Source organism: Patella vulgata, chromosome 8, assembly GCF_932274485.2.
Source record: "Patella vulgata chromosome 8, xgPatVulg1.2, whole genome shotgun sequence".
Lineage (NCBI taxonomy): Eukaryota > Metazoa > Mollusca > Gastropoda > Patellidae > Patella > Patella vulgata.
In genome coordinates this window covers 2,498,364-2,524,371 of record NC_065886.2, presented here as the reverse complement: position 1 = coordinate 2,524,371, position 26,008 = coordinate 2,498,364, and the positions used below count along the sequence as shown (strand labels likewise).

Below are 26,008 nucleotides of genomic sequence, written 5' to 3'. Positions count from 1 at the left end.
AAATAATGCTAGACCTGAAAATTGTGAGGGTCTAACAATTGTTCGTACCAATCAATCAATATGGAACGTGATTTCCCCCAAGGCACAAACCAACGACAAAAAACTTCAGTTTATAGAAAAGTCAGTGGTCAAAGCAGCTGCTATTCTGTGCAAAATTGTAAATGAAATGGCTCAACAAGAAGAGCAAGTGTTAATAACGACACCCCGAATTTGAATAAGTACATAGATAGTTCTAATGATGTTCTTGCCTTACTAGGGCATGCAAATAGGCAAATTAATATGACTAGGAGGGAATTGCTTAAACCAGAGCTCATGTCAGAATACCTACACTTGTGTTCTCATAGTGTTCCGTACACAAAGAATCTTTTTGGGGACGATGTCTCCAAAACTGCTAAGGACATAGACGATTGTTCCAAAATAGGTAACAAATTAAGGTATGGAAGGGGACGAGGTTCCTATCGTGGTAGTAGAGGCTATAGAGGTGGCAGAGGCTGTCTCCGTGGTGGAAATCGTGGACGAGGTAGAGGCCTCAATCCAGGATATAAGATCCCTAGATATTCAAAAAACGTCCAGGGAGGAGGAAATTATCAGCAGAAAGAAAAGAATTAATCAAATAAAATAAAGTAAGTGATAACTTCAAAGCAGGTGTATTGAAAATGTTTTCCATTGAATGGGAAAACTCACTTCTGATGAATTTGTGTTAGATATAGTTAATCACTGCCATAAAGAATTTCAAAATGATTTGGAACCAAGCCAGAATATATTTAATGTAAAATCTGTTTTTAATGAAAAAGAATCACAAATAGTCACAAATGAAATTGAAAAATTATTACATTTGTCAGTCATTAAAATTGTTGAACCAGAAGAGAGTCAATATTTGTCGCCAATATTCCTAAGACCTAAAAAGAATGGGGAATATAGAATGATTTTGAACCTGAAAAAATTTAATGAAAATGTTGAGTATCACCATTTTAAAATGGATACTTTTGAAATTACCAAGTAAAATACTAACTATAATTAGGTCATTGTATGATAAGGTTATTTGTAATGTATATCGCGACCGAGTGCGGTTGTAAACAAATGTAATTTGTTATTTGCGGACATTTTACGACTTGTTGACGACATTTTTACGACATTGCACGGGTTAAAATGGAGGGGAAGATGGTTAGTACTAGAAAGAAATCTTCGGAGGAAGATTATGACGAGAGTTTGTTATTAGATGATAATGACGATAAAAAGAGAAAGGATAATGGCAGCGGGAAAGAAAAAGGCAGACTTTAATAAATCCCTAACAAAGAGTAGTAACCCCGGAGGTAGCTCCGGTCGCTCACCCAAGACTACGTCGAGCAACAAAAAGCAAACTATTTCTGTTGTGAAACAGATTGGTGTAGATAACATGGACGAACCCAGTCCAAGTACTTCTAAAAATATAGACCATAATGCAATCATGGCAGTACTGAAAAGTATACAAGATAATCAGAAAAAAACAAGGTGATGAATTGCATTCACTTACCAATATAATTCAAACTATTGATGAAAATGATGATTACGAAGATAATCCACAAGTATATGACGATGAGGGGGATGACATAGATAACTCTATGGAATCTCCACAAAAAAAACAGAAACTGGATGTTAACAATAACAGGTTTTCATCTATGGCAAAAAGATGTAAAATACAAGAGCCATGTGACAGTACAATTGATGAAGTCTTAGCTGAAACTGTTACAGATCTGTTTAGAAATGGTATGCGAAAACCAATACCTTGAAATGGTCAAAGACGAAAATAATGCTAGACCTGAAAATTGTGAGGGTCTAACAATTGTTCGTACCAATCAATCAATATGGAACGTGATTTCCCCCAAGGCACAAACCAACGACAAAAAACTTCAGTTTATAGAAAAGTCAGTGGTCAAAGCAGCTGCTATTCTGTGCAAAATTGTAAATGAAATGGCTCAACAAGAAGAGCAAGTGTTAATAACGACACCCCGAATTTGAATAAGTACATAGATAGTTCTAATGATGTTCTTGCCTTACTAGGGCATGCAAATAGGCAAATTAATATGACTAGGAGGGAATTGCTTAAACCAGAGCTCATGTCAGAATACCTACACTTGTGTTCTCATAGTGTTCCGTACACAAAGAATCTTTTTGGGGACGATGTCTCCAAAACTGCTAAGGACATAGACGATTGTTCCAAAATAGGTAACAAATTAAGGTATGGAAGGGGACGAGGTTCCTATCGTGGTAGTAGAGGCTATAGAGGTGGCAGAGGCTGTCTCCGTGGTGGAAATCGTGGACGAGGTAGAGGCCTCAATCCAGGATATAAGATCCCTAGATATTCAAAAAACGTCCAGGGAGGAGGAAATTATCAGCAGAAAGAAAAGAATTAATCAAATAAAATAAAGTAAGTGATAACTTCAAAGCAGGTGTATTGAAAATGTTTTCCATTGAATGGGAAAACTCACTTCTGATGAATTTGTGTTAGATATAGTTAATCACTGCCATAAAGAATTTCAAAATGATTTGGAACCAAGCCAGAATATATTTAATGTAAAATCTGTTTTTAATGAAAAAGAATCACAAATAGTCACAAATGAAATTGAAAAATTATTACATTTGTCAGTCATTAAAATTGTTGAACCAGAAGAGAGTCAATATTTGTCGCCAATATTCCTAAGACCTAAAAAGAATGGGGAATATAGAATGATTTTGAACCTGAAAAAATTTAATGAAAATGTTGAGTATCACCATTTTAAAATGGATACTTTTGAAAATGCAATTAAAATCATTTCAAAAAATGGATATATGGCATCCATTGATTTAAGGCATGCTTATTATAGTGTTCCAATAGCTGAAGAACACCAACAATTTTTAAGATATAGATGGAAGGAAATATTTATCAATACACTTGCTTGCCTAATGGAATTTCCTCCACTCCTAGATTATTCAATAAATTGATGAAGCCAGTTTATTCTAAGTTGAGGTCTTTGGGCTTTACAAATGTAGGTTACATTGATGATAGCCTTCTTTGTGGAGATACCAAAAAGGAATGTGAAAACAATGTTGAGGAAACTGTCAAGTTAATGTCAAAATTAGGATTTGTAATTCACAAAGATAAATCAGTGTTTACCCCAACTAAGAGAATTGTTTTCTTAGGAAACATCATAGATACAGAAAAGATGACTGTTATGTTAACAGATGATAAGAAACAAAGAATTATTACACAATGTAAATGCTTGATATTAAAACACAGAGCAAAAATTAGAGAAGTAGCTCAAGTTATTGGCTTAATTGTATCATCTTTTTCTGCTGTAGAATATGGAAAATTATTTTACAGAGGTTTAGAAAATGCTAAGATACTAGCTCTTAAAAGGATAGCAGGCAACTTTGATAGTGACATGCCTATTACCACCGATATGAAAGTAGATTTGAGATGGTGGATTGACCATGTTGTGTATGAAATTAGGCATATAGATCATGGAAATCCAGAAATTAAAATGTCGTAAAAATGTCGTCAACAAGTCGTAAATTGTCCGCAAATAACAAATTACATTTGTTTACAACCGCACTCGGTCGCGATATACATTACAAATAACCTTATCATACAATGACCTAATTATAGTTAGTATTTTACCCCCATTCCCCTCTTGGATGAGCTTGTACCATAGATTTGTTAAAATCACAAAATCGTACGCTTTACGGTAATCGACAAAACAGACATATATCCTACGTTTGGACTTCAGAAAACGATTAATAATAGTTAGCAAAATGAAAATGGCATCAACAGTTGACAAGTTCTTCCGAAATCCAAATTGGTAATCAGACATATATCTTTTCGCGTTTATCTAACTCAAGGAGGCGAGTATTTAGAATGGATGTGAATAATTTCCCTAAACATGAGACTATTGTTATTCCGCGGTAAATTGTCAGTGTTACAAGGATTTCCTTTCTTAAAAAGTGGAACAATATTGCCTTTGGCCCATTCTGTTGGAAATAGCCCTGACCCCAGAACATTATTAAATAATATTACCAAACATGGTAGGAGCTCACCCTTACAATATATTAAAAAATCATTTGGGATATTGTCAGAGGCAGATGCCTTGTTCTTCTTCAAATGAGAGATACCTGACAAAATTTCATCTTGTGTAATTGGCCTGTCAAGCCAGTTATGAAAACTACAAGCTTTTTCATCATAATGTTTTACAAACTATATGACGTCATCACATGACTGTTTGCTGACATCAGTTGCAAGCTTTCGAAAATGGGTATAGGAATCATCTAAAACCAGGTTAGATTCGACTGTGTTCCGTCTTTTGAACAGTTTATAGAATACTTTAGGGTTTGATTTTCTAATATATTCATAGTTATTACCATGATATAGATTATATTCAGACTTTGACCTGAATACTATTTTCTTATATTGTGCCTTGGATTGAACTAAAGTGGCTCTGTTAACATCGCTCTTATTTTTGTTAAACTTAAACGACAAGATTTATAATCATAGTATCTCTTTCTACACACCTCAGTGAACCATGGTTTATCAGGTTTTCTGGGTTTGTCACCTTTTCGTTTAGTAACTCATTAATAGATTTAGTGAATAGATTTACACTCCTATCAACAGACGATTGCTCATGGCTATCAGCTGAACATAATATATTAATGTGCTTCTCTTGATTATATTTGAGTGACGTACATAAAAGTGAGACATTTCCATCGGTCCATTTGATATAATTAAAAACCCTTTTACATGTATTATTCTCTAATTTATCTACATCTCTTAATAATATATCATTTATTTTACTGTCTGTTCCAGGTGACACTACGACACGACAATTGCTTGCCATTTCTTCAATTTTTAATTTAGACGACTAAAACTTAGTGACATACCTGGAATTGCCATCCCATTACTTTCTTACACGAAGAAACCAAATTCAGATCAAGCTATATAACCTCTCTCTCATGAAAAATCATAGTTTGTTTACATCCCGCTGTTGAACATCAGCCATGTTTGACCTAGTTATCGGAAGAGTCGAAGAGGGAGGGGGCGTTGGTTTGGCTCGAGTCGTTTCGGTCTACTTGGATGTCAAGGAAGTTGTTTCGGCCCAGTAGAATATAACTTTTATTTTTACGGAATCCAAGACCACCGCAGTATGTCCAACTGAGCTGAATATTTAATTGGCCCCGAGGGCTGTAGCGGTTTGATATTCATATAAACTGCGTACAAATTTTATCCTGAACTGCATGTGATGGAAATTTTGAAGAGGGTTATAGGCGTACACAATAACTTGGTTCATAATATGCAAAAGTAATCGCGGATTGCATAGTTAATAAAAGTTATTCCCTTGCTTACGACTTTGCCTTTAGACAATTTAAAGTTGAATTTAGGCTGGAGCAATGATTAGACTAAATATATATGTAACCTAATTTCTCGTGAAGCCTACAACAAAAGTAAAACGATTTTTATATAATAATTATGTCTGGCGTATTATCGCCCGGTTCAATTTTTTAAACTTTCAATGGCCTACACTACATGAAGATCTGTCAAGTTATAGCGATAGGTCACGTCAGGGGTGGAAGGACCGACTTATGACCCTATGACGTTAGGCATTTAATTAACCAATCAGCATTGATGTTACTAGTGGATTACCCACAGTTTCGTGAAAAACACGCCTAAAGCTCGCCGTAACAGACCGTTTCATTGGCTTATCCCCGACACCACTCAGAACACGAGTTAAATAACAACTCTTCCAGATCCAAGTGAAGTAAAGACAAGTAAAACGAAATTTTTAACTATAAAAACGAAACGAAATAAGATCTGTGTTTTATTATTAACCAGATTGCACCCGGTTGATGCAGGCGTGCCATTAAACATCAATTACATCATTTCATTTCATATCTTCAATCAAGGTTATGCAACGCAGAACACATATTCCTGAAGCTATTGTCTCGAGAAATCCCTTTCTGGCCATTGCTGGATTGAATTCTGATACTTGAGCTTTTGCGGCAGTGTGTCAATTCTTCCCGTTCAATCAAATCTATCCCAAGTAGAGCAACATCACAGCGCTTCGTTTAATCTGGGGTCTTCCCTGAAACTTTGGACAGTGATTTAAGATATTAAAAACGGTGAAAGTATTATTCGTCCCCAAACAGTATTGTTTATATTGTATCCGTTTTGACAGCCTCGTTTGTCACGCAATAAGTTTTTCTGCAATTTTGGCTATGTACTGGTTAATTGGGCGTAAATTTCTTGAGTCATGACGTAACGTTGTGTAAAGATATTTGGTCCAATTTGGAGCTCTGTTTAAAGCCTAATGAAATTGTTACGCAGTTAGCTATTGGTTGTTAATCGGACTATTGACCAGTCATAATTCGGAACAGAAATTTGCTTCCATTACAGCAGTGTTAAGTGGGATTAGATCTATTCAAATGAAACACTGCGAGGAGTAAATAATTCTGTTTCTCGAAATAACTACATAATAGTTTGGTTAATTCCTTGACATCTCGCGTAATTTTCATCTTTAAATAATAAACTGTAGATAAAAATAATCAATTAATCAAGGGGTTATATTTTCGAAGATTCGCTTTTTTTTTGTCGTTTCTAGCTGAATATCTGAAATAAATCTGAACTGTTGTCAAACAACAATACTATGAATATCTAAGATCCAGCAGTGAACTGCGAGGAATATTAAAATAACGGTATTTATGTTGCAAAAAGGGGGTTTAGAAAGAGCTCAGAAAATTATGGAAAACTTTAACTGCGATGCAGCCATGACGGGTTTCACCGGTGCTCGTAATCCTTTAACGGACGTCACTTAACATATTCCCATGAGCTTGTTACACGTGTTAATTATTTAGGCGAAATTGCCATTTATGATAGCATGTCACGTGTGGAACCCTTACAAAATGACCAATGCTTGGTCGTATATCTACACAATATTACTTAAACGAAATTAGTAAACATCATTATTAAATGGCACTGAATAACACTCTTTAGAAAAAAACACGTTTGCTTTAAGGGTTGAAAATATGTTGTTTGTTTTTTTCAAAATCACTGTAGATCTGTTTGGGTAAACAACGTAAAAAGGTACTTTGGACAATTGCATAAAGTTACAAACTATCTTTTGATATATTCATATGTTCGCAGTGGTTTATGCTTTTAAAATTTAATTATGAACAAACAGGTATATTTGAAATTAAAGTTTGTTTAATAAGGGCTAAAAGTACCAATTTTGCAAAAATGATGCCATTTCTAATGACAAGAATGTTACAATAATTTACAGTTGCAGTATCAAATCCAGCAAATGTCATTAAAATAGAACAATATTTTATTCTTTTGAAAAGTGACTCCCACAAAACTGCCTATTTCTCAGAAATAGCAAAAATTCAAAATGATTCATGGATATTTGGTTGATGTTATATATCAACCCTACGTGTAGATAAATGTTTAGAATACAAATATTATAAAATAAAAAAGTTAAATAACATTTGCGGGAAAACGGAGTACGCAAATCGATTCCCGACATCCAAGTAGACCGAAACGACTCGAGCCAAACCAACGCCCCCTCCCTCTTCGACTCTTCCGATAACTAGGTCAAACATGGCTGATGTTCAACAGCGGGATGTAAACAAACTATGATTTTTCATGAGAGAGAGGTTATATAGCTTGATCTGAATTTGGTTTCTTCGTGTAAGAAAGTAATGGGATGGCAATTCCAGGTATGTCACTAAGTTTTAGTCGTCTAAATTAAAAATTGAAGAAATGGCAAGCAATTGTCGTGTCGTAGTGTCACCTGGAACAGACAGTAAAATAAATGATATATTATTAAGAGATGTAGATAAATTAGAGAATAATACATGTAAAAGGGTTTTTAATTATATCAAATGGACCGATGGAAATGTCTCACTTTTATGTAAGTCACTCAAATATAATCAAGAGAAGCACATTAATATATTATGTTCAGCTGATAGCCATGAGCAATCGTCTGTTGATAGGAGTGTAAATCTATTCACTAAATCTATTAATGAGTTGATTTCATCCCATTGTTTAGTTACTAAACGAAAAGGTAACAAACCCAGAAAACCTGATAAACCATGGTTCACTGAGGTGTGTAGAAAGAGATACTATGATTATAAATCTTGTCGTTTAAGTTTAACAAAAATAAGAGCGATGTTAACAGAGCCACTTTAGTTCAATCCAAGGCACAATATAAGAAAATAGTATTCAGGTCAAAGTCTGAATATAATCTATATCATGGTAATAACTATGAATATATTAGAAAATCAAACCCTAAAGTATTCTATAAACTGTTCAAAAGACGGAAAACAGTCGAATCTAACCTGGTTTTAGATGATTCCTATACCCATTTTCGAAAGCTTGCAACTGATGTCAGCAAACAGTCATGTGATGACGTCATACAGTTTGTAAAACATTATGATGAAAAAGCTTGTAGTTTTCATAACTGGCTTGACAGGCCAATTACACAAGATGAAATTTTGTCAGGTATCTCTCATTTGAAGAAGAACAAGGCATCTGCCTCTGACAATATCCCAAATGATTTTTTAATATATTGTAAGGGTGAGCTCCTACCATGTTTGGTAATATTATTTAATAATGTTCTGGGGTCAGGGCTATTTCCAACAGAATGGGCCAAAGGCAATATTGTTCCACTTTTTAAGAAAGGAAATCCTTGTAACACTGACAATTTACCGCGGAATAACAATAGTCTCATGTTTAGGGAAATTATTCACATCCATTCTAAATACTCGCCTCCTTGAGTTAGATAAACGCGAAAAGATATATGTCTGTTTTGTCGATTACCGTAAAGCGTACGATTTTGTGATTTTAACAAATCTATGGTACAAGCTCATCCAAGCGGGGAATGGGGGTAAAATACTAACTATAATTAGGTCATTGTATGATAAGGTTATTTGCAATGTAAAATTTAATGGCGATGTTTCTGATTAATTTGAATGCAAGACTGGCTTATTTCAAAGTGAGGTATTGTCTCCCTTGCTATTCTCGTTCTACATCAACGATTGTGAGAGGCACTTTATATCCGAGAATTGTAAACCAATAGATATGGATATGCTAAAGATATTTCTCCTGATGTACGCAGATGACAAAGTTCTGTTTTCGGACTCCCCAGCGGGACTACAGGATATGCTTAATTCTTTATATACATATGCAAATAAATGGGGTCTTATTGACAACACTGATAAAACCAAGATTGTAATTTATAGAAATGGCGGCAAATTAAAAGCATTTGAAAAATGGAGTTATAATGGTGTCAATATTGAAATTGTGAACAAATTTAGTTACTTAGGTATTAATTTAAATTTTAATGGTAAATTTTTATTAACACAAAAAACCTTAGCAGATCAGGGAAGAAAGGCCTTATTTTCTGTCATGAAAACCTGTAAAGTAAACAATTTTAATCTGGTCACTAAGCTATCTGTATTTGATACCTTTGTCTCTTGTATCTTTAACTATGCTTGCGAAGTATGGGGTTTCCATAGTGCCCATGATATCGAATTATTGCATCTTTATTTTTTGAAAAGAATTCTTGAAGTCAGACAAAACACGAACACGTCTATGGTTTATTTTGAAACTGGGCGATACCCTTTAACTATTCATCGAAAATTGCGAATATTTAAATATTGGTCCCGTTTAATTAACACTGACAATATTGTCCTTAAAGCTTGTTATAAAGATATGTTAACTAACAATGATAAATGGATTATTAATGTTAAGTCTGAATTATATAGTATTGGTTTGGGTTATATATGGGAGAGAAATTTTCAAGCGGGAATGTTTTTTAACTCAGATATTGTCATTATCAAACAACGACTATGTGATAACTTTAGACAGAAATGTGTGGAAAATTTAAACGAATCTTTTAAATGTATTATTTATAGAAATATTGTTAATCACTTTGTTGTCCAGTCCTATTTGACTAAATGTATTGAGCAAAGGTTTAAATGGGAGATAACACAGTTAAGATTATCTAGTCATAAATTGAGGATCGAAACTGGAAGATATGAGTCAATACCGAGAGAAAAAAGAATTTGTACACTCTGTGAAAGTAATGAAATTGAAGATGAATATCACTTTGTACTTGTGTATGTCCATTCTTTGCTGAACTTAGGTCAAAATTTATAAATAAATATTACTATACTAGACCAAATATGGAAAAATTAATAGAACTACTAAAAAGCCAAAATTATTTAGAACTTTTAAAACTAGGTAAGTATCTATACTTCGCTAATAAGTTAAGAGATAATACCCTTAAGAGATTGTAGTTAACATCATATTATAGTAATACTGTAATGTTGAATTCGTTTGTTTGCTCTCTATTCACTGTATATATTGTATATAATTGTATTCGTATGTTACTACTATGTTTACCGATGAACCAGTGGTTCAAGGTTAATAAAGATTTGATTTGATTTGATATATCTCTGTCAAAGATGACTGCCTTAACACGTGCTGTCACAGCACGCGGCGTCAATCATTGGCTGAATGGCGCGTGCATTGTTTACATAAGACGTTACTGCTTCGGAGAGAATGCTGCATTTTAGTCATTTTAATACCCATTTACACTAAATAGGAAATAATTTTTACCTACAGATACGTCAAACGCCTTTATTTATTTTTCCAATACATAAAAAAAATGTTTTAGAATTTAATTTGTCGCAGGAAAAAAGTTAATATTTCTGGCTCATTAAGCCGCATCGATGTCATCCTTATCAGTGATTGTAGCGGCCTGGCAAATATTCACTGCGGATCAGTGTGGGTGTTTCGTTGTAAGTTTGAATAATGATAAAACTTCCTGTAAAGACCGAAGTTACCGCATGCGCATCACTATCTCATTTAATCCCTTCAGTGTTTGTACAACTCATAAAATTCCAATCAAACATCGACTTGACCAAGGTAAGTCTCGTTTAATTTATTAATTATTTTGCCGAATTAATAAAATGTTGAGAAATAGTCTAGAGAGATTAATTATTTTGACCAAGAACAGCTCTTTTGACATTTACATTCCATTAAGCTTCTAAAACTTGACCGTTTAAAAATTTTAACGGTGTAATTGTGAGCTCAGTTTTCATAATTAGATACTAATTAGACAGACAGTGTGTAAATAAAGCAGGTATTTGTTTGTCATTTTTATTGAAAATCGTTATTTTCGGACACAGCTGGAGATTATTTACTACTTATCGGGTCGAGTGCCACCCAATTGTGTTCTTTATCTTAATACTATAGATCATTGCCTTTTCAATCAGCATTCCAAAACAATTCTTATATCCGCAGTAGGTGAGATATAGATAGAATAAAATGACATACCTAAATTGGGCTATTTTGGTACCTTGCAGCACTAAGTCCCTATATCAAAAACGTATCAATGAAAGTGTATTAAACTTTCAGAATGTATACTCACTAACCATATCTGCTACCCTATAAAGCTTCATTAATCTACGCGCCGTAGTTTGGTTGTACCCTATAACTGCAAAATTGTCTGAAAATGATGATTTTCTTTGGCTTTTTTTCGGTCATTTTTTTTCTGCATTCTAAAAATGGGTAGATTGATCTAAAATTGTGGCAGTGGGGTTTAGAGGTGTTACTCATCATACATAAAAAAACGGTCACCCACCATGTGCCGGTCCCACCATGGTTCACTCGCAAACGCATTCTTAAACACATTCCAAATATAATATCAATACAGAGATCATTGCTGCGATAGATACACAACGAAACTTTGAAGAAACTGGAAGTGACGCAAGCAAAAGGAAAACACGAGTAATCCTTATACAGACATGTAATTAACTGACTGAATGTTAGAGCGATAAAAGACGAACACTTGTAATATCAGACTGTGAGATGATATCTGTTAAAAACTAACAATTAATAAAAAATAATTTAATGTCACGAAATAAGAGAAAACGAGAAAAAGTCCGTGCACCTTGTTTTTTATTAATACCCAACTTATAAATTTAAAGCGGTTTATTCAGGTAAACCTATAAATAAGTCATATTATTATGTTTTACAATTACTTCTGTCTCCGATACATGGATCACAAATCACGAGAAAAATAGAACAAGTCCGTGCATTCCTTTGTTTTTATTCATTATCTACTTACATAGTCTAAGCGATAATTACAGTTTATTAGACATACTTAAAAGCCACGACTGTCTCGTCCACATGGGTTACAAATCGCAACACGGCGAACAAGTCCAGAGTAATACTTGGCCTATTTACTGATGAATAATGTGCCGATACAGAAACGTATCAATATATTTGTTTGAAACCCGAGACAAGCATGTACATAGCGGTATATCATTGCCGCCACGTAGATTACAAACAGCAGTTCTGCTTTCGACCGTGACCGCGATCTATTCCATTCGACATCAACAACAAAAATAACTGCAAACCTTGTTACCTATCCAGATTGAATTCCTGGCCTGATTTGCACATTTTATGCCCCTTTGTAATTTTCATTTTGGTTGGTGTGGTATTTCAGAGAAATTTAAGTGTGTGGGCTTCTGAAATTGGCAGTATGAAGTTAGATTTTCGTTTTTCGATATTGGTGAATGAGCTACTTGTTTTTCGATATTGCCGAATATCGAAAATTGAGATACCCATTTTTCGATATTCAAACTAGAATCTCAAAACAGCGGATTTCATGGATTTATATCTACAGATTGTCTCCAAAACACATTTGATTAAATCAGTTTCTGTATTAGCACAATTTTCATCAGTAAAAGAGCTAATGGTTTTCGTTATTCACCAATATCGAAAACGAAAATCGAGGCTCTAAAATTAACATCGATTATAAATAGTGGTCCGCGCGCCCTGTGTTCAAGGTAAGATATGCTTACTCTTTCCAAAACACCTTATAGTACTTCCTATGCTAGGAGTAGCATACCTAGCCAGTATTTGTTTACTTTTGTATACAAATACATTTATCTGATTTGTAGTAATGAGGAGTTTAACTGGCACTATGCTACCCTTTAACTGACGTCACTTCCCGTACCAATTGATTTCTATTTTCCTCCTTTCTCGTGAAAGTCAATTATTTTTATGAATTGTTAGTTTCGAACGACCTCTCACATTCTAATATTATAATTTCCGTATGTTATCGCTCTTACCTGCTGTCAGTTATATATGGAATGTGTTTAACCAGATCTATCACATACACTATAAACCTCAGAATGCCTCGTTCGGCATTTCTGTCCAAACGAGGCAAAAACGTGTCAAAGTTTTTGCCCCGATTTTGCCACATTGTAACGATGTATTTTATCCAAGATAATAATTAGCTGTTTTTGCTGTCAACAAATATAGCCATACAAATAATGTTCGGACCATCATGTGACCAATTGCAGATTTACAAATTAGATTATTTATTTGGGACATGATATTGTTCATAGTTATGGCTTACTACACTGGAGTTCTATTGTGTATAATAAACGCTTCCCAAGCGAAACAAAACATAACAATGTCACGTGACAATATTACATATGGCGGATACAAGCGTTCTTTGATTACATGCTGTTTGGTTTGATTTTTAAATAATACGGCAATCTGTATTTATGGGAAAAGGAGAATGAATTTCCCCAAATCGAAAACTAGATGACTGGATTATTTATTGAATGGAAAGTGAATATTTTATAAACAAAAATATTCGGATTTGCAGTTTTCTAGCTTAGGTGGATTTGTGATTTGAATCTCGAACTCAGTGTTTTATACATTTTATTATAAAATTGTAATAATTGTTTTTCATGAATGAATAAAATCTACAATTTAAAACAGTACAATAACATTATGATTCGACGCTCTACAAATCACTAAAAATATAACAATTGCTTGTTGAAAAAGTGTTACTAAAATGATTTTTCAATGCAGCAAAACCTACTGGACTGTTTTACTTAACTTATTAGTTTTTAAACATATATTCAAAAAGAATGCGTCTTTTACAAATTTCAATATAACCACAAATGGTTGATTGTTTTAATGCTTAGATAAGTATTAATGCTTTGTATTTGAAAATCAAATTATATAAGCGAAAAATATTAAGATACATTATTTATATCTTAAAACAACGCCCTTACAATATTTATCAGTTCACTAGTTACAATAAAATCATGCATTATAGCTATTTTTATTTATTTATCCCTGGTGCTTCAAATTCAATTTAGGGTGCATCAACATATTTAAAAATATGTTTTAAAGCTTTAGCTCATTTTATTATATCTTTCTACCATAAATAATGCCCGAATTTAAGTATACCAAAAGTTAAAGAAGAAATATGACCAGTTTTTGAGTCATTCAGATATGACTGCCAAAATTGTCATCAGCACGCATGTTTTTTAGGCTAAAGTCTAACCAGAAAACTTAGTGTCAATACATAATAAAATTTATATTCCATTAATCAATTCCATTCCGCCATTGGTTTGTCTTAAATTCGTCATTTGTGTTCATGGGCATCAGGGTCGAGATGGCAACGTTATATGTTTTATTCGTCTAATTTACTATAAAACACCATTCGGTTCGCGTCACGGGTTAACGGCATATTAATACTTTATTCACTGAGATGGTTCCTTTACTTGTGGTTTATTTTTCGAATTGCTTTTTTTATTTATTTACAGAGGTTAAAAGTTTAAATGGAAATATTTTAGCACCTTCTTGTTAACCCGTTGAAAGATTTAAGTGTGTATTAGGGTGTTAAAGATTAAAAGTTATTCCCTACAAGGTGGTCCCCTACGGTTCTTACCATACAATTCAGCTGTGAAATAACACAGTTTCTTTCATTATGTGTACAACAATGAAACTAGTTCAATTGCAATTTGTCTAAACCACGGTGTTGTGATGTATGCATCTAAATGTTTCGACTACCCACCAATCAGTAGTAGCATGATGATTAAATTTATCGGACATGGAATGTGAAAATGCTTTGGAACTTTCAACTATTACACCTTGCACTAATTACTCAATATAAGCCAAAAGGATCCACCTTGTTCATTTATAGTCCGGCCCTGTCTTCAGTATTAAAATATTATAATGAACACAAAGTATGTTTAGTAATCCGTATAGTAGTAATGTCAATCACGGATTGTGTTGTTTCTTTTTTGTTGTTTGTTTTTTTTTTGCAAAATCCAAAATAATTACGATGTTGTTTAACACTCAATTTACTTTGGTTACCGGCCATTCAGCCATTCGGGTCGTACATGTGTCAAGTATACAGTCATATATACAAACGCATAACTATAGAAGCCTATAACTACAATTCTTAATTTCTACTTTTCGCCCTCCAAAACACGAAAAGTCTTAAAGTAGCAGTCACGACAAAATGTGAGGCGACAGCACGCTATACAAGCCAAAATCTTCTCGAAAATAGGAAATTAAGAAATAATACGTTTTTTCCTAATTTCTTATTTTCGACTAGCAGTTTGGCTTGAATACCGTCTTGTCGACTTTCGACTTAGTCATATTTTTGTATTTATTGATGTTAGTAAAATGTTACTATGGAGAACGTAAATTTCAGATTATTAATTCCAGACTTTGTAATTGTAAAAGTGCTCTAAACTTCCATAGATTTGTAATGCATATTTCACATAATCCGACATGCAGATGTGGCCATACTCAAGAAGACAGCGACCATTATTTTCTGCACTGCCCAAATTATTCGTCTCAGCTTATCTCAACATTAAATACCCTCCCATTTAAATCCATAAATACAAAAGCGTTCCTATATGGCGATACCAACGAAAGTAACTCGTACAACGAAGTGAGTTTTAGTAAAGTTCACAAGTGTTTAAAACTAACCGAGCTTTGAATACATAAGGTAATTGGCAGGCGACGATGATTGATGTTAAATAGTGATGATGATGATGATGACGATGATGATGATTTATTTATATATTTATTTATATATTTATTTATTTGTATAAATGTAAGATATAATACCTTTAAACTATTCATCAAAGTAGTTTAAAATCCATCAAACAGCTCAGACGAAGCCGAAGATGTAAAAATTAACTGACCAACGACTAACGAAAGGAGGAAGTACATAAGCTAGGCTAAATCTACAGGTCAGATGAAAACATAAGGCTGGTAACAAGTTGTACAGGATGATTCTGAAAGATTAAGCATATCCTGCTTTGTACATGACACCCTTTATAACTTTTAGTTATGAGACAAATTAAGACCTTTATGAAAGTTCCTCTTGATTTTCCATTGTGGTTTCCCGTTTTTCAGAGGGGGTGGGGTGGACCTGGCAAGGAACAACGTCTAATTGTTCGGTTTAGACGAAAAATGTTAGTCCCTTATATACACTAGCGTATAACTTTACAGATGGAATTAAGAATACAAGTAGGGCATAATTTCCCTCAGGGATATGACATCATATCCTACTTTGAAAAAAAAATCTTGTTTTGTAGTACAATACAAGGACTTTTGCAAATAGAGAGACCCTAAACTGGCAAAAATCTTGTGTTGTAATTTACACAAGGACTTGTGTGAAAACTAATATACATAATATACATATTTTTTAATGAATTAACACATATTCCTGTGCCCCCGGTATTGTCGTAACACAAACTTATGTAGAATTATAAAATCTTATGTTTCCCATAATTAACACCAGTATTGTTTATGTTCCAGCACACATTTTGTTGTATAAAAGTATCAATATGACACCGATAATGTGGTGTTGTACAAGGGGTCCATTGCGAATAATACAAAATTTTAATGATTAATTGAAGCGAGGAAATGGGGACATACACATGAGGTAAAGTGACATCTTAATACATGGCGAGGTTATATAAATATGATTCATATTATATGATTTATTGAATTGAAATAGAAACGGAAAAGCGATTAACGCCTCGCGTGGACAATTTCTTTCAAATGTTGTGAAAGGGTTGGCAATAAGATTTTGATTATCATTGTGTTATTGGGCATAGAGTATTCCTATGGGTTACAACAAAATATGTATTATAAAGGAAGATTTGTCAATAGGGTATTTCATAACTATACCTTACGTAAAAAGGTAAAACATTAGAGACTTTTAGCAAGCGGAATTTTTGCACGATACGGATACTTAATACGTTTCGTCAATGTGGTTTTAGAGTTGTGGCAGATTTTCGCGCCGCGCACATGTAGCTGAGCTGAGCCTAGTTCTATTACAACATGATGGCAGTTATCTACCAAGATCACCATCAGTACTAGTCAAGTGTCAAACCTACAAATTACTGCAGGGGGTAAAGTCGCTCGACAGTCGCTGAGCTATTAAAAAAAAATAAATGTCGAATCTATTAAAACTATCTGACTCTTGACTTCACAACAATCTTTGGTTTCACTTATGTATCATTTCAGAAAGTTTATACCCCATTACCATAGAATAACATTATTTACAGATTTGCATGGTCCCACCTCCCTAAATTTAGCACGTAGATCAACCATGATCAAATATAAAAATTATTAAATATTAATCAAATATTAAATCTTTATCATGGTTAAAATCACATCAAATATATTTCTTCGTGTTATAGGATACACATACATTCATAAAAACGCTATGGCAGAACATTCCAGCATCTAAAAGTATCAAAACAGACAGTCAAAAGACGACGATGTTATACGAACCTTTGCCGTATGAAAGCTGTTTGTTACGTGCTGCCGTATCCGTATCACGTATGATAAATACACACGCATTGATGACGTCACATGCAAAATCGATACGGACACGTGATACGGACCAGGAATTTACGCTTGCCAAAAGTCTCTATTACTAACTACGAAAAATGGTATCGTGTGCGCATTGGCATAACTGCCATATGGACGCGGTTCCCGACGGTTATTTTCCTCGTAGCACGCTGTGTGGTGTATGCTCGTCATTATTAAGCCCGGGAGTAAGATGTTAAACCACACTGAAAAAAAACTTGTGTTGAAACAACACAAACTTGTGTTATTTTCAACACAAGTTAGGTGTCTCTATTTAACAACACAATCTTGTGTTAAATGTTGAAACAACACAAAACTTGTGTTAAATGTTGAAACAACACAAAACTTGTGTTAAATGTTGAAACAACACAAAACTTGTGTTAAATGTTGAAATAACACAAAACTTGTGTGAAAATCTACACATTATTTGTGTTGAAATTTCTGAAACTTGTTTGTGTTGAAATTTCTGAAACTTGTGTTGAAATTTCTGAAACTCGTGTTGTTTCGTACAAACTTGTGAAGAACAAAATCTTGTGTTGTATTTTACCAATTTATATCCAGTATAGCAACCTTTCGAATTTAACCCCTTCCATTCGTTCTGTTTAAACTGTAATTATTGATAAATGACATAATAATTTTGTTTGTTAAATTATTATTTATTCAATAAATGATATGAAAAAAAAAATTAATGCCTAATTAATACCAATACAGACATCTCGAAGGTTAATAAACAAAGTTAATTCCAATACTAATAAAATTGTGTTATACAATGAAAAAATACCCCCACCCCCCATTCCCAATTATTAAATAAAAAGTAGCTATTTAAATTGAAAAATAAAGCACCGAGACATTTGGAATATTAATCAACAAAGTTAATTTCAATACTAATAAAATTGTGTTCAATAGTAACAATATCCCCCCACCACTCAAAAAAAGCTATTTAATTTTTTTTTTACAATTAACCTTAAAAAGAACTGAGAATATAATATATATGTTCACAATATCTCTACCCCATGGTCCCAAAACATACATTTTAAATATATCTAAATTTAATATCAACCAAACCAAGCACTAAAGACATTAATAATGCACTAAATTGAAATACTTTTAAGAAAAAATAGTCCCTTTAACAGATTAGGAATTCAAAATTTTCTACAGTATATAAATGGGAACTAATAGATAAAGCACAGGCAAATAATTATAGATAGATAAAATAAATATAGCATAAAAATCAAACAAAATGGAGAAAATTAAAAATTTGTAAAACAAAAATTGATTAATTAATAAAACCATTTTATATAAAATAGGCATTAACATTCGAAATGTTCACTAAATGTTTAAAAATAAAGGTTGATTTCATCCTACAATAATACATTTTTATAATTATCGAATGTTACTATTAATTATTGATGATCCCTCTATATTATTTCAAGTTTTCAGGCTAAATCTTTAGTGTTTAGGATTACACTGCATTCTATATAATGAAACAATATTAGAGATGGTTTGGTATTTGACATTAAAAACAAAAATGTGATTAAAAAGGCAATATAACTTTTGGGTTTCCACAATAAGATCTGTAAAAGAATTTGATGACTTTATATTCAGAATTTAGAGTTGTTTTCTTTCTTTGGTATTAATATTCACTAAATAGATATAATTCTCCAAGGATGTTCAAGTGATTATTATAAATACACTTATCGACAAATGGGGTTTTGTTGTGGATTTAACTTGGTACACCAGTCATGGGTATAGAGTTATTTAGGGGGCGGGGGAGTTGAAAAGAGCATAATTTAACAATATATTATATTATTTTGAGACTCATATGTATGACTACATGCGAATGCAAAAGGCGGGGGGGGGGGTATTTTAGTCAGGTAGCATTATTGCTTACTCATGTACACCAAAAACACGTCATCTCGCCTAAACAGATGTTTTACGCCAAAACGCTTCAACTTGATTGATTGCCATGTTTTTGGTGTATATTTATATCTTTTCTTGGGCGCCGAATCGAACTACGGCTTTTAAAATGTTCAAAAATCGACGTAAATTGATTTTTTCAACGTTAGTTGGTATACAACGACGAGCACATGAGTGAGTAGACTGTGGGAAAGTTACGACAACTCATTTCCAGGCGCCATTTTGGGTCCCAATTATGACGCCATAAAAGCTATGACGTCATGGCTTCATACAGGTTTACATACCAAAATTTGTTTTTTTCTTGCAGTATTAGACGTTGAGGGATAATATAACGTTTTACCCTAAAAAAAAAATGCAAAAGAAACCAATGCAGTTTGGTTCAGTGATAAATATATCAAACAAAATCATACCCAAAATCGGGGAATTTTCTGAGAGCGATATCTCGTAATCAGTGTGTTTTACTATTTACTCGTTGGATTATAAATGATTTCTTTTTAAATTCCTCAAACACAGAGTGGTTATGAAAGCGAAATGTGCCGAAAAATCGAATTTGACAAACGTCAAATTAAAAAAAAGAAGTATTTGTTATATGGTGCCGGGCGTTTCTTTCATAATGGCCACCTAATTTGGTAATATTATTATTATTATTATTATTATTACAGCATATTTATAGCGCGCCCTTTCATAAAACATGTTCAGGGGCACTCTACAAAGTGACAATGTAATCATAAATAAACAACAAGATTATGGACATGTTAACAATTGTATACAGAGTCAGTTAAAAGCCTCATTAAATAAATGTGATTTAAGTTGTTTTTTAAAAGAATAGAGATGTACAACATCTTAAACTAAATGGTAGATTATCCCATAAAACAGGTGCTTGATAACTAAAAGAGACTAGTTGAACAGTTTTGGGCTTTAAAAATAGTTTATCTGATGTACGTAATGTTCGACCATTATATCGTGGTTATGTACGCGAAATGTGCGGAAATCGAATTTGACAAACATCAATTAAAGAAATGTATTTTCCATGTGGTGCCGGGCATTTCTTTTAAAAGGGCTACCGAATTTGGTAATACATGTATAAAGCAATTTTAACAAAAAAAAACATAAATTTGGTAGACTAAAAGGGCATCTCTTAAGATACGTAAGATATGACTTTTGCAATGTCCTTTATATGGTTTTCGATGTCTGTGAATTTGAAAATAAATTTTGAAAATACAAAATAGCAGCAACACCAATTGGCGGATATTAAATTAATCGTCATTTTTCCTGTTGGATATTAGATAGTGTCTCTTAAGCATGATGTACACTGTAGTTGGATGTACCCTTTAGTTCAGATATAGTCTCCAAACCGTGTTTACACTGACTGTAGTTTGGGTGTAGTTCGTCAAATGAAGATGAATTTTACGATACAAAAAAATGAATATATTGTAAACGCGCTTTAAATATCTGGAGGCGATAGACTTCGTGATAACAAATTCAAGGTACATTATATCATTGGCAATAATAAGATCCAATTTTAGTTTTTAGTTACACACTATTAACCACCAATAGATGTTTTAATGACAATAAATCATAAAATGTATTCAGCTCGACGTAAGACGTAAATAGATACAGTTGGTTTAACTTGAATAGAAGTTTTAATTATCTATGCTGCATATATGCATATATCACCTTGATGTTCATATCGTCTTACGTATTTGTCAACATCAAGGTTAGTGCGACCCATTTGTGACAATTTCTAGTTCCCAAATATTAGCGATTTAGCTCCTTTAAAAGCGAATGCAAGTTAAATATGTTTAATCAGAGGCGGATTCAATGGGGGGAGCCCCCCCCCCCCCTAATTTTCAACAGTGCCCTTTTTTACGGCTGAAAGTGCCTTTTCTCAGACTCAAATATGTCCGTTCCCAACCCGTTGTAGGGATCCCAAATGACTCGAACCATCGACTCAAACACACCAGTCTGGGAAATAGCTCTTGGAATGGCTACAGATGCAAGGAAATGACGGATAATTTTCTTGGGGACCCCCCCCCCCCTCAGCGGCAAGCCCCGTCTCCACGGTCAATGCCTTCATTTTGCAGCGCCCCCCCCCCCCTTTTCAAAATTCCTAGATCCGCCCCTGGTTTAATAGTAATTTTATCTAGTGTATCTTTTATTTTGATTTTTCTTATAGAATAAGGCTATATAACAATAATGTGCGCTTCTTGTTGTATAATACTAATAATAGTATGTTCAGCTATACTTTTCGTTTAAAAAATGTATGTTTTATGTCCTATATACACTTATTCGCTGAAATCTATGACATCCAACAATATAATAGGTCATATAAATAGATAATAAGTTTGCATGACGTCATATGAAATTCCTGGCTTCACAGTTGTCGCAACTTTATCTATACACGGCGTTGCGTCGACCAACCATGCAATGTGAAGTAGATGTCAATATGGTTATGTGCATAGGCGTACGAGTTGGGGGGTGGGGGGCTGGGAACCAAATACTGGGAAAATTTGGGCACACAATTGTACTTTGTAAAGGTTGTATAAAAAAATATTGTGTTCTTAATGTGTCCAATTTAACAGCGAATTTATTATTATTATGTAACATATTAAGAACCTAACTACATTTTTGGGGCACCAACCACCACCGCCCCCCAGTCAAAAATTTCCCCGTACGCCTATGGTTATGTGTAAGAATATTCAGTTCAATATATTCACGGTGTATGATTTTATTCATACTTCAATTTTAGTGAGTTAATTCTGCAACGTTTTTAGAAAAAATTGCTATTAATTTGGCCAGTACTGTAATAGCAAGTGTATAAATATTTTCTGTTCAGTCTATACACAGTAACATATCTGAGAACCATATTATCATTTCTGCCCAAGGCTCCCTGTGATTTATAGTTAGCAGTGATACAAGGCAATTACCAATTTTCCGTGCTCTTGGCCTGAAGAAATAAAATAATAAAAGTCAAGTTTTTATTATTATGCAAGTGGAAAAATACAATTCTTCATGGTATGATTTGAATAAATACAACTGATTTGAAGTTGGAATTATTATTTGTCTAAGATGACTGGGCATTTACAAATTGAAATACCTACTCTTCATCAAGAAAATACATGAATATTTTTCCCAATTCACCTGGATTTTATTGTAGGTCTTTGTACGTGAAATAGCTTTATTTAACGTCCGCTACCACCGAAGTGGTATTGCAGAAAATTAACAAATTCGGATTCCCTTTTAAAGGAATTAGACTACACTATCGCTGGATTGTATTATATTCAAAATGGCGCCCAGAACACAAAACAAACATTGCAATTCAGGGCGGACTGGTGTCGAGGTTGTATCCTAAGAATGATTTTTTGAATATTTAATCAAACAGAAACACAATTATGCACATGCAGTTATGATATAATATTAAATTAGCTTACCTCAAATACCTCGAAATATACTGTTTGGTCAGTTTGTCCGCCCGCCATATTTCTATTAGTCACACATCCTTCGGCCAATTAAAATGGAGGTATATTTTGTTTTAACCGAAACGAAAAATTTGCGTTATAAATACATTGTATTAAAAAAATACCAAAATCACAAACCTGATATTCTTATTTTCTGAACAAACTTTTTTCACAACAATATCACTTTTTTCGATACTAATGCTTAATAATACAGTTAACATTTGCAGTACCACAGGGTTTAATACCGCAAAATTACTTCAATAAATATTTCTTTCTTTGTTTTAAGAGTAATTCATTTTAATTGGTCATTTACAGGTAAGAATAAATTTCCAATTTCGATTAATGAACCAATTAAATTAAATAAAAAGATTAACTCGACTATTTCCACGCCCATTCAAACATTTTTTTAAAACGTAGATATAACACAATTGTTATTGTCTTTGATGTGTCAAGTTTATTGGGGCGATATCAATCAGACACTTCCAAATGCAGACATTGTAATAACCTGTCTCTGTATATTGTCTGAGACAAGATGTGAAAATAAACAAAGAGTAGAATCAGAATAATCTTTTATTATATCTAATTAAATAAATAGTTTATATTTAGATAATAATTGACTAAAACTTTGATCTCTTATATCAGTATACTGTTATAAAATACGTTGTTTTAAAAGAGATATTAAATGCATCGCACGATACAAACATTGCGATTTCTACTTAATGTTTGTAATAATTAATATATCCTTTTAGATAATTAGAAATATTAAAAAATAAATCAAGTGAATTACTCGACATTCAAATTCAGGAAGAGTGGTTTTACATATAGGCTAGTGATAAAGGAACATAATAAATGTTATCTTTAATGTCGACGTAATTAATTATATGGAAAAAAACCACATAAGATTTTATAAATGTACACAAGTTTGTGTTAAGACATTGAAAAAAACACAAACTTGTGTCATTGCAATGCAATACAACACAAACATGTGTTAAATATTTTTAACACAAGTTCTTGTGTTGAGATCCAACACAAGGGTTTTTTCAGTGCACAATTCATTTTATTTCATTTACTGACGGCATGCATAAATTACTGATGGTAAAACACTTGTATCTGACGGCATGCATAAATTACTGATGGTAAGACACTTGTATCTGACGGCATGCATAAATTACTGATGGTAAAACACTTGTATCTGACGGCATGCATAAATTACTGATGGTAAGACACTTGTATCTGACGGCTTGCATAAATTACTGATGGTAAAACACTTGTATCTGACGGCAAGCATAAATTACTGATTGTAAAACACTTGTATCTGTTACTGAACAAGGCATCGGATACCCAGAGCATGTTTCTGTTGGACTGTTTACTTGTTGCTGACGGCTATAGACACGTTTTCGCCAGCAACAAAAGGCAGGGTTTCCGCGAGCGATCTTTTGTTTTTCAATGTGTACAGGAAAATCGCTGTAAATGACATTATAAGTGAGGATTTCTCTTTACATCGTTTACGCTCAGATCCGCAATTTGCATGTTGAATTTTCAAAACAAAAACAGCGGTTGATTGACGTAGTGGAAGAGAGCCCCGTGTGTAAACATCCGCATGCGCACACTCCACGCGACAATAAACACCAGCGATCAAGTCGCTCATCGCTTTTTTTTTTTTTTTTTTTTGATGTTTTCATCATTTCCTATGATACAGATAACTGCATAATAGTCAGTAAGAACATAAACTGGAATATTTACTTTCTATAACCGTATCGGGAGAGTTTGTACACCTTGTTGGAGAATTAACAAATCTGCGCGTAAGATTGATGAACGAGGAGGAATGAAAGTTTGACAACTTGAAATGAAATGAATTGAAATGTTTTATTGTTATATAATATTAAATGACTGATTCGGGCAAGTTACTTTAAAGTGAGTGTCTAGAATTAAAACCTGGTGGGAAGTCGATTCCTCATTGGATGGTTAAAAGGACATGAAACAGATTTTGATAATATGAAAACGCAACGCGAAATTGATGCAACCACGTTAGCTCTTTGTACCGCCCGCATAAAATAAACGAACATGAAGCTTTCGTTAAATTACCGCAAGCAGCAGTATATAAAGGAAATGAAATGAAATGGGATTTAACGTCCTACTGTTCTGTTCCGACCTGGGCTAAAGGAGTTCTGCTTTTAATTATGTTATTAATGTACAAATGAATGAATGAATGAATGAAAATAAATAAAAACTAAATAAATGAATTTTAGTAAACTATTTTTGAATTAAATAAGCACGACACAAGAGATCAATAACGATCAGGCTTATTTTAATACGAAACATGTACTGAATGAACAAATAAGTGACTTATCAAATAGACGATGTCTCATACCACCGTAATATTTATTTGTTTCATTTTGTTGTGACATGTCCGAAATTTCTAATTTTATAGCAATACGGAGATGAAATCAACAAATTCCCATCGTCCGTGATTCAATCCAAACTTCTAGCACCTCATAGATATTGATGATATATCAATAAACTTAAACAACATTTCATGAAATACCTTTTAAACGACGATGTCCTTGGTGTACTTCGTGTTCTGTATAGCGCTTTCTCGTGTCGTCACGGAAATATATAATAAATCACAATGGTATTTCTCACGGATATGACATCATATCCTACTTTGAAAAAAAAATCTTGTTTTGTTGTAAAATACAAGGACTTTTGCAAATAGAGAGACCCTATACTTGTGTTGTAATTTACACAAGGACTTGTCTGAAAACTAATATACATATTTTTTAATGAATTAACACATATTCCTGTGCCCCCGGTATTGTCGTAACACAAATTTCCCATAATTTATGGAGGGGGATCCTCGCCAAAACTCTCAATTTGTGAAAATACATTTGTCGATTTGTCAAAGTACATTTGT

General features: G+C 33.3%; 2 protein-coding genes across 2 annotated transcripts in view; one reads left to right on the top strand and one right to left on the bottom strand.

Annotated features, from left to right (window-relative positions):
• Nucleotides 1-25,725, bottom strand: part of LOC130013972 (uncharacterized) — a 63,904-nt gene extending 38,179 nt beyond the window's left edge. Inside the window, exon 1 of the mRNA XM_056102620.1 lies at nucleotides 25,640-25,725. The gene's annotated coding sequence lies outside the window, so the exon portion shown is untranslated. The remainder of the gene's footprint in view (nucleotides 1-25,639) is intronic.
• The window catches only part of LOC126830222 (11-beta-hydroxysteroid dehydrogenase type 2), a 94,708-nt gene continuing 79,316 nt past the window's right edge, over nucleotides 10,617-26,008 (top strand). Inside the window, exon 1 of the mRNA XM_056102618.1 lies at nucleotides 10,617-10,933. Coding sequence (XP_055958593.1) covers nucleotides 10,738-10,933 — 196 coding nt within the window. The 5' untranslated portion in view covers nucleotides 10,617-10,737. The remainder of the gene's footprint in view (nucleotides 10,934-26,008) is intronic.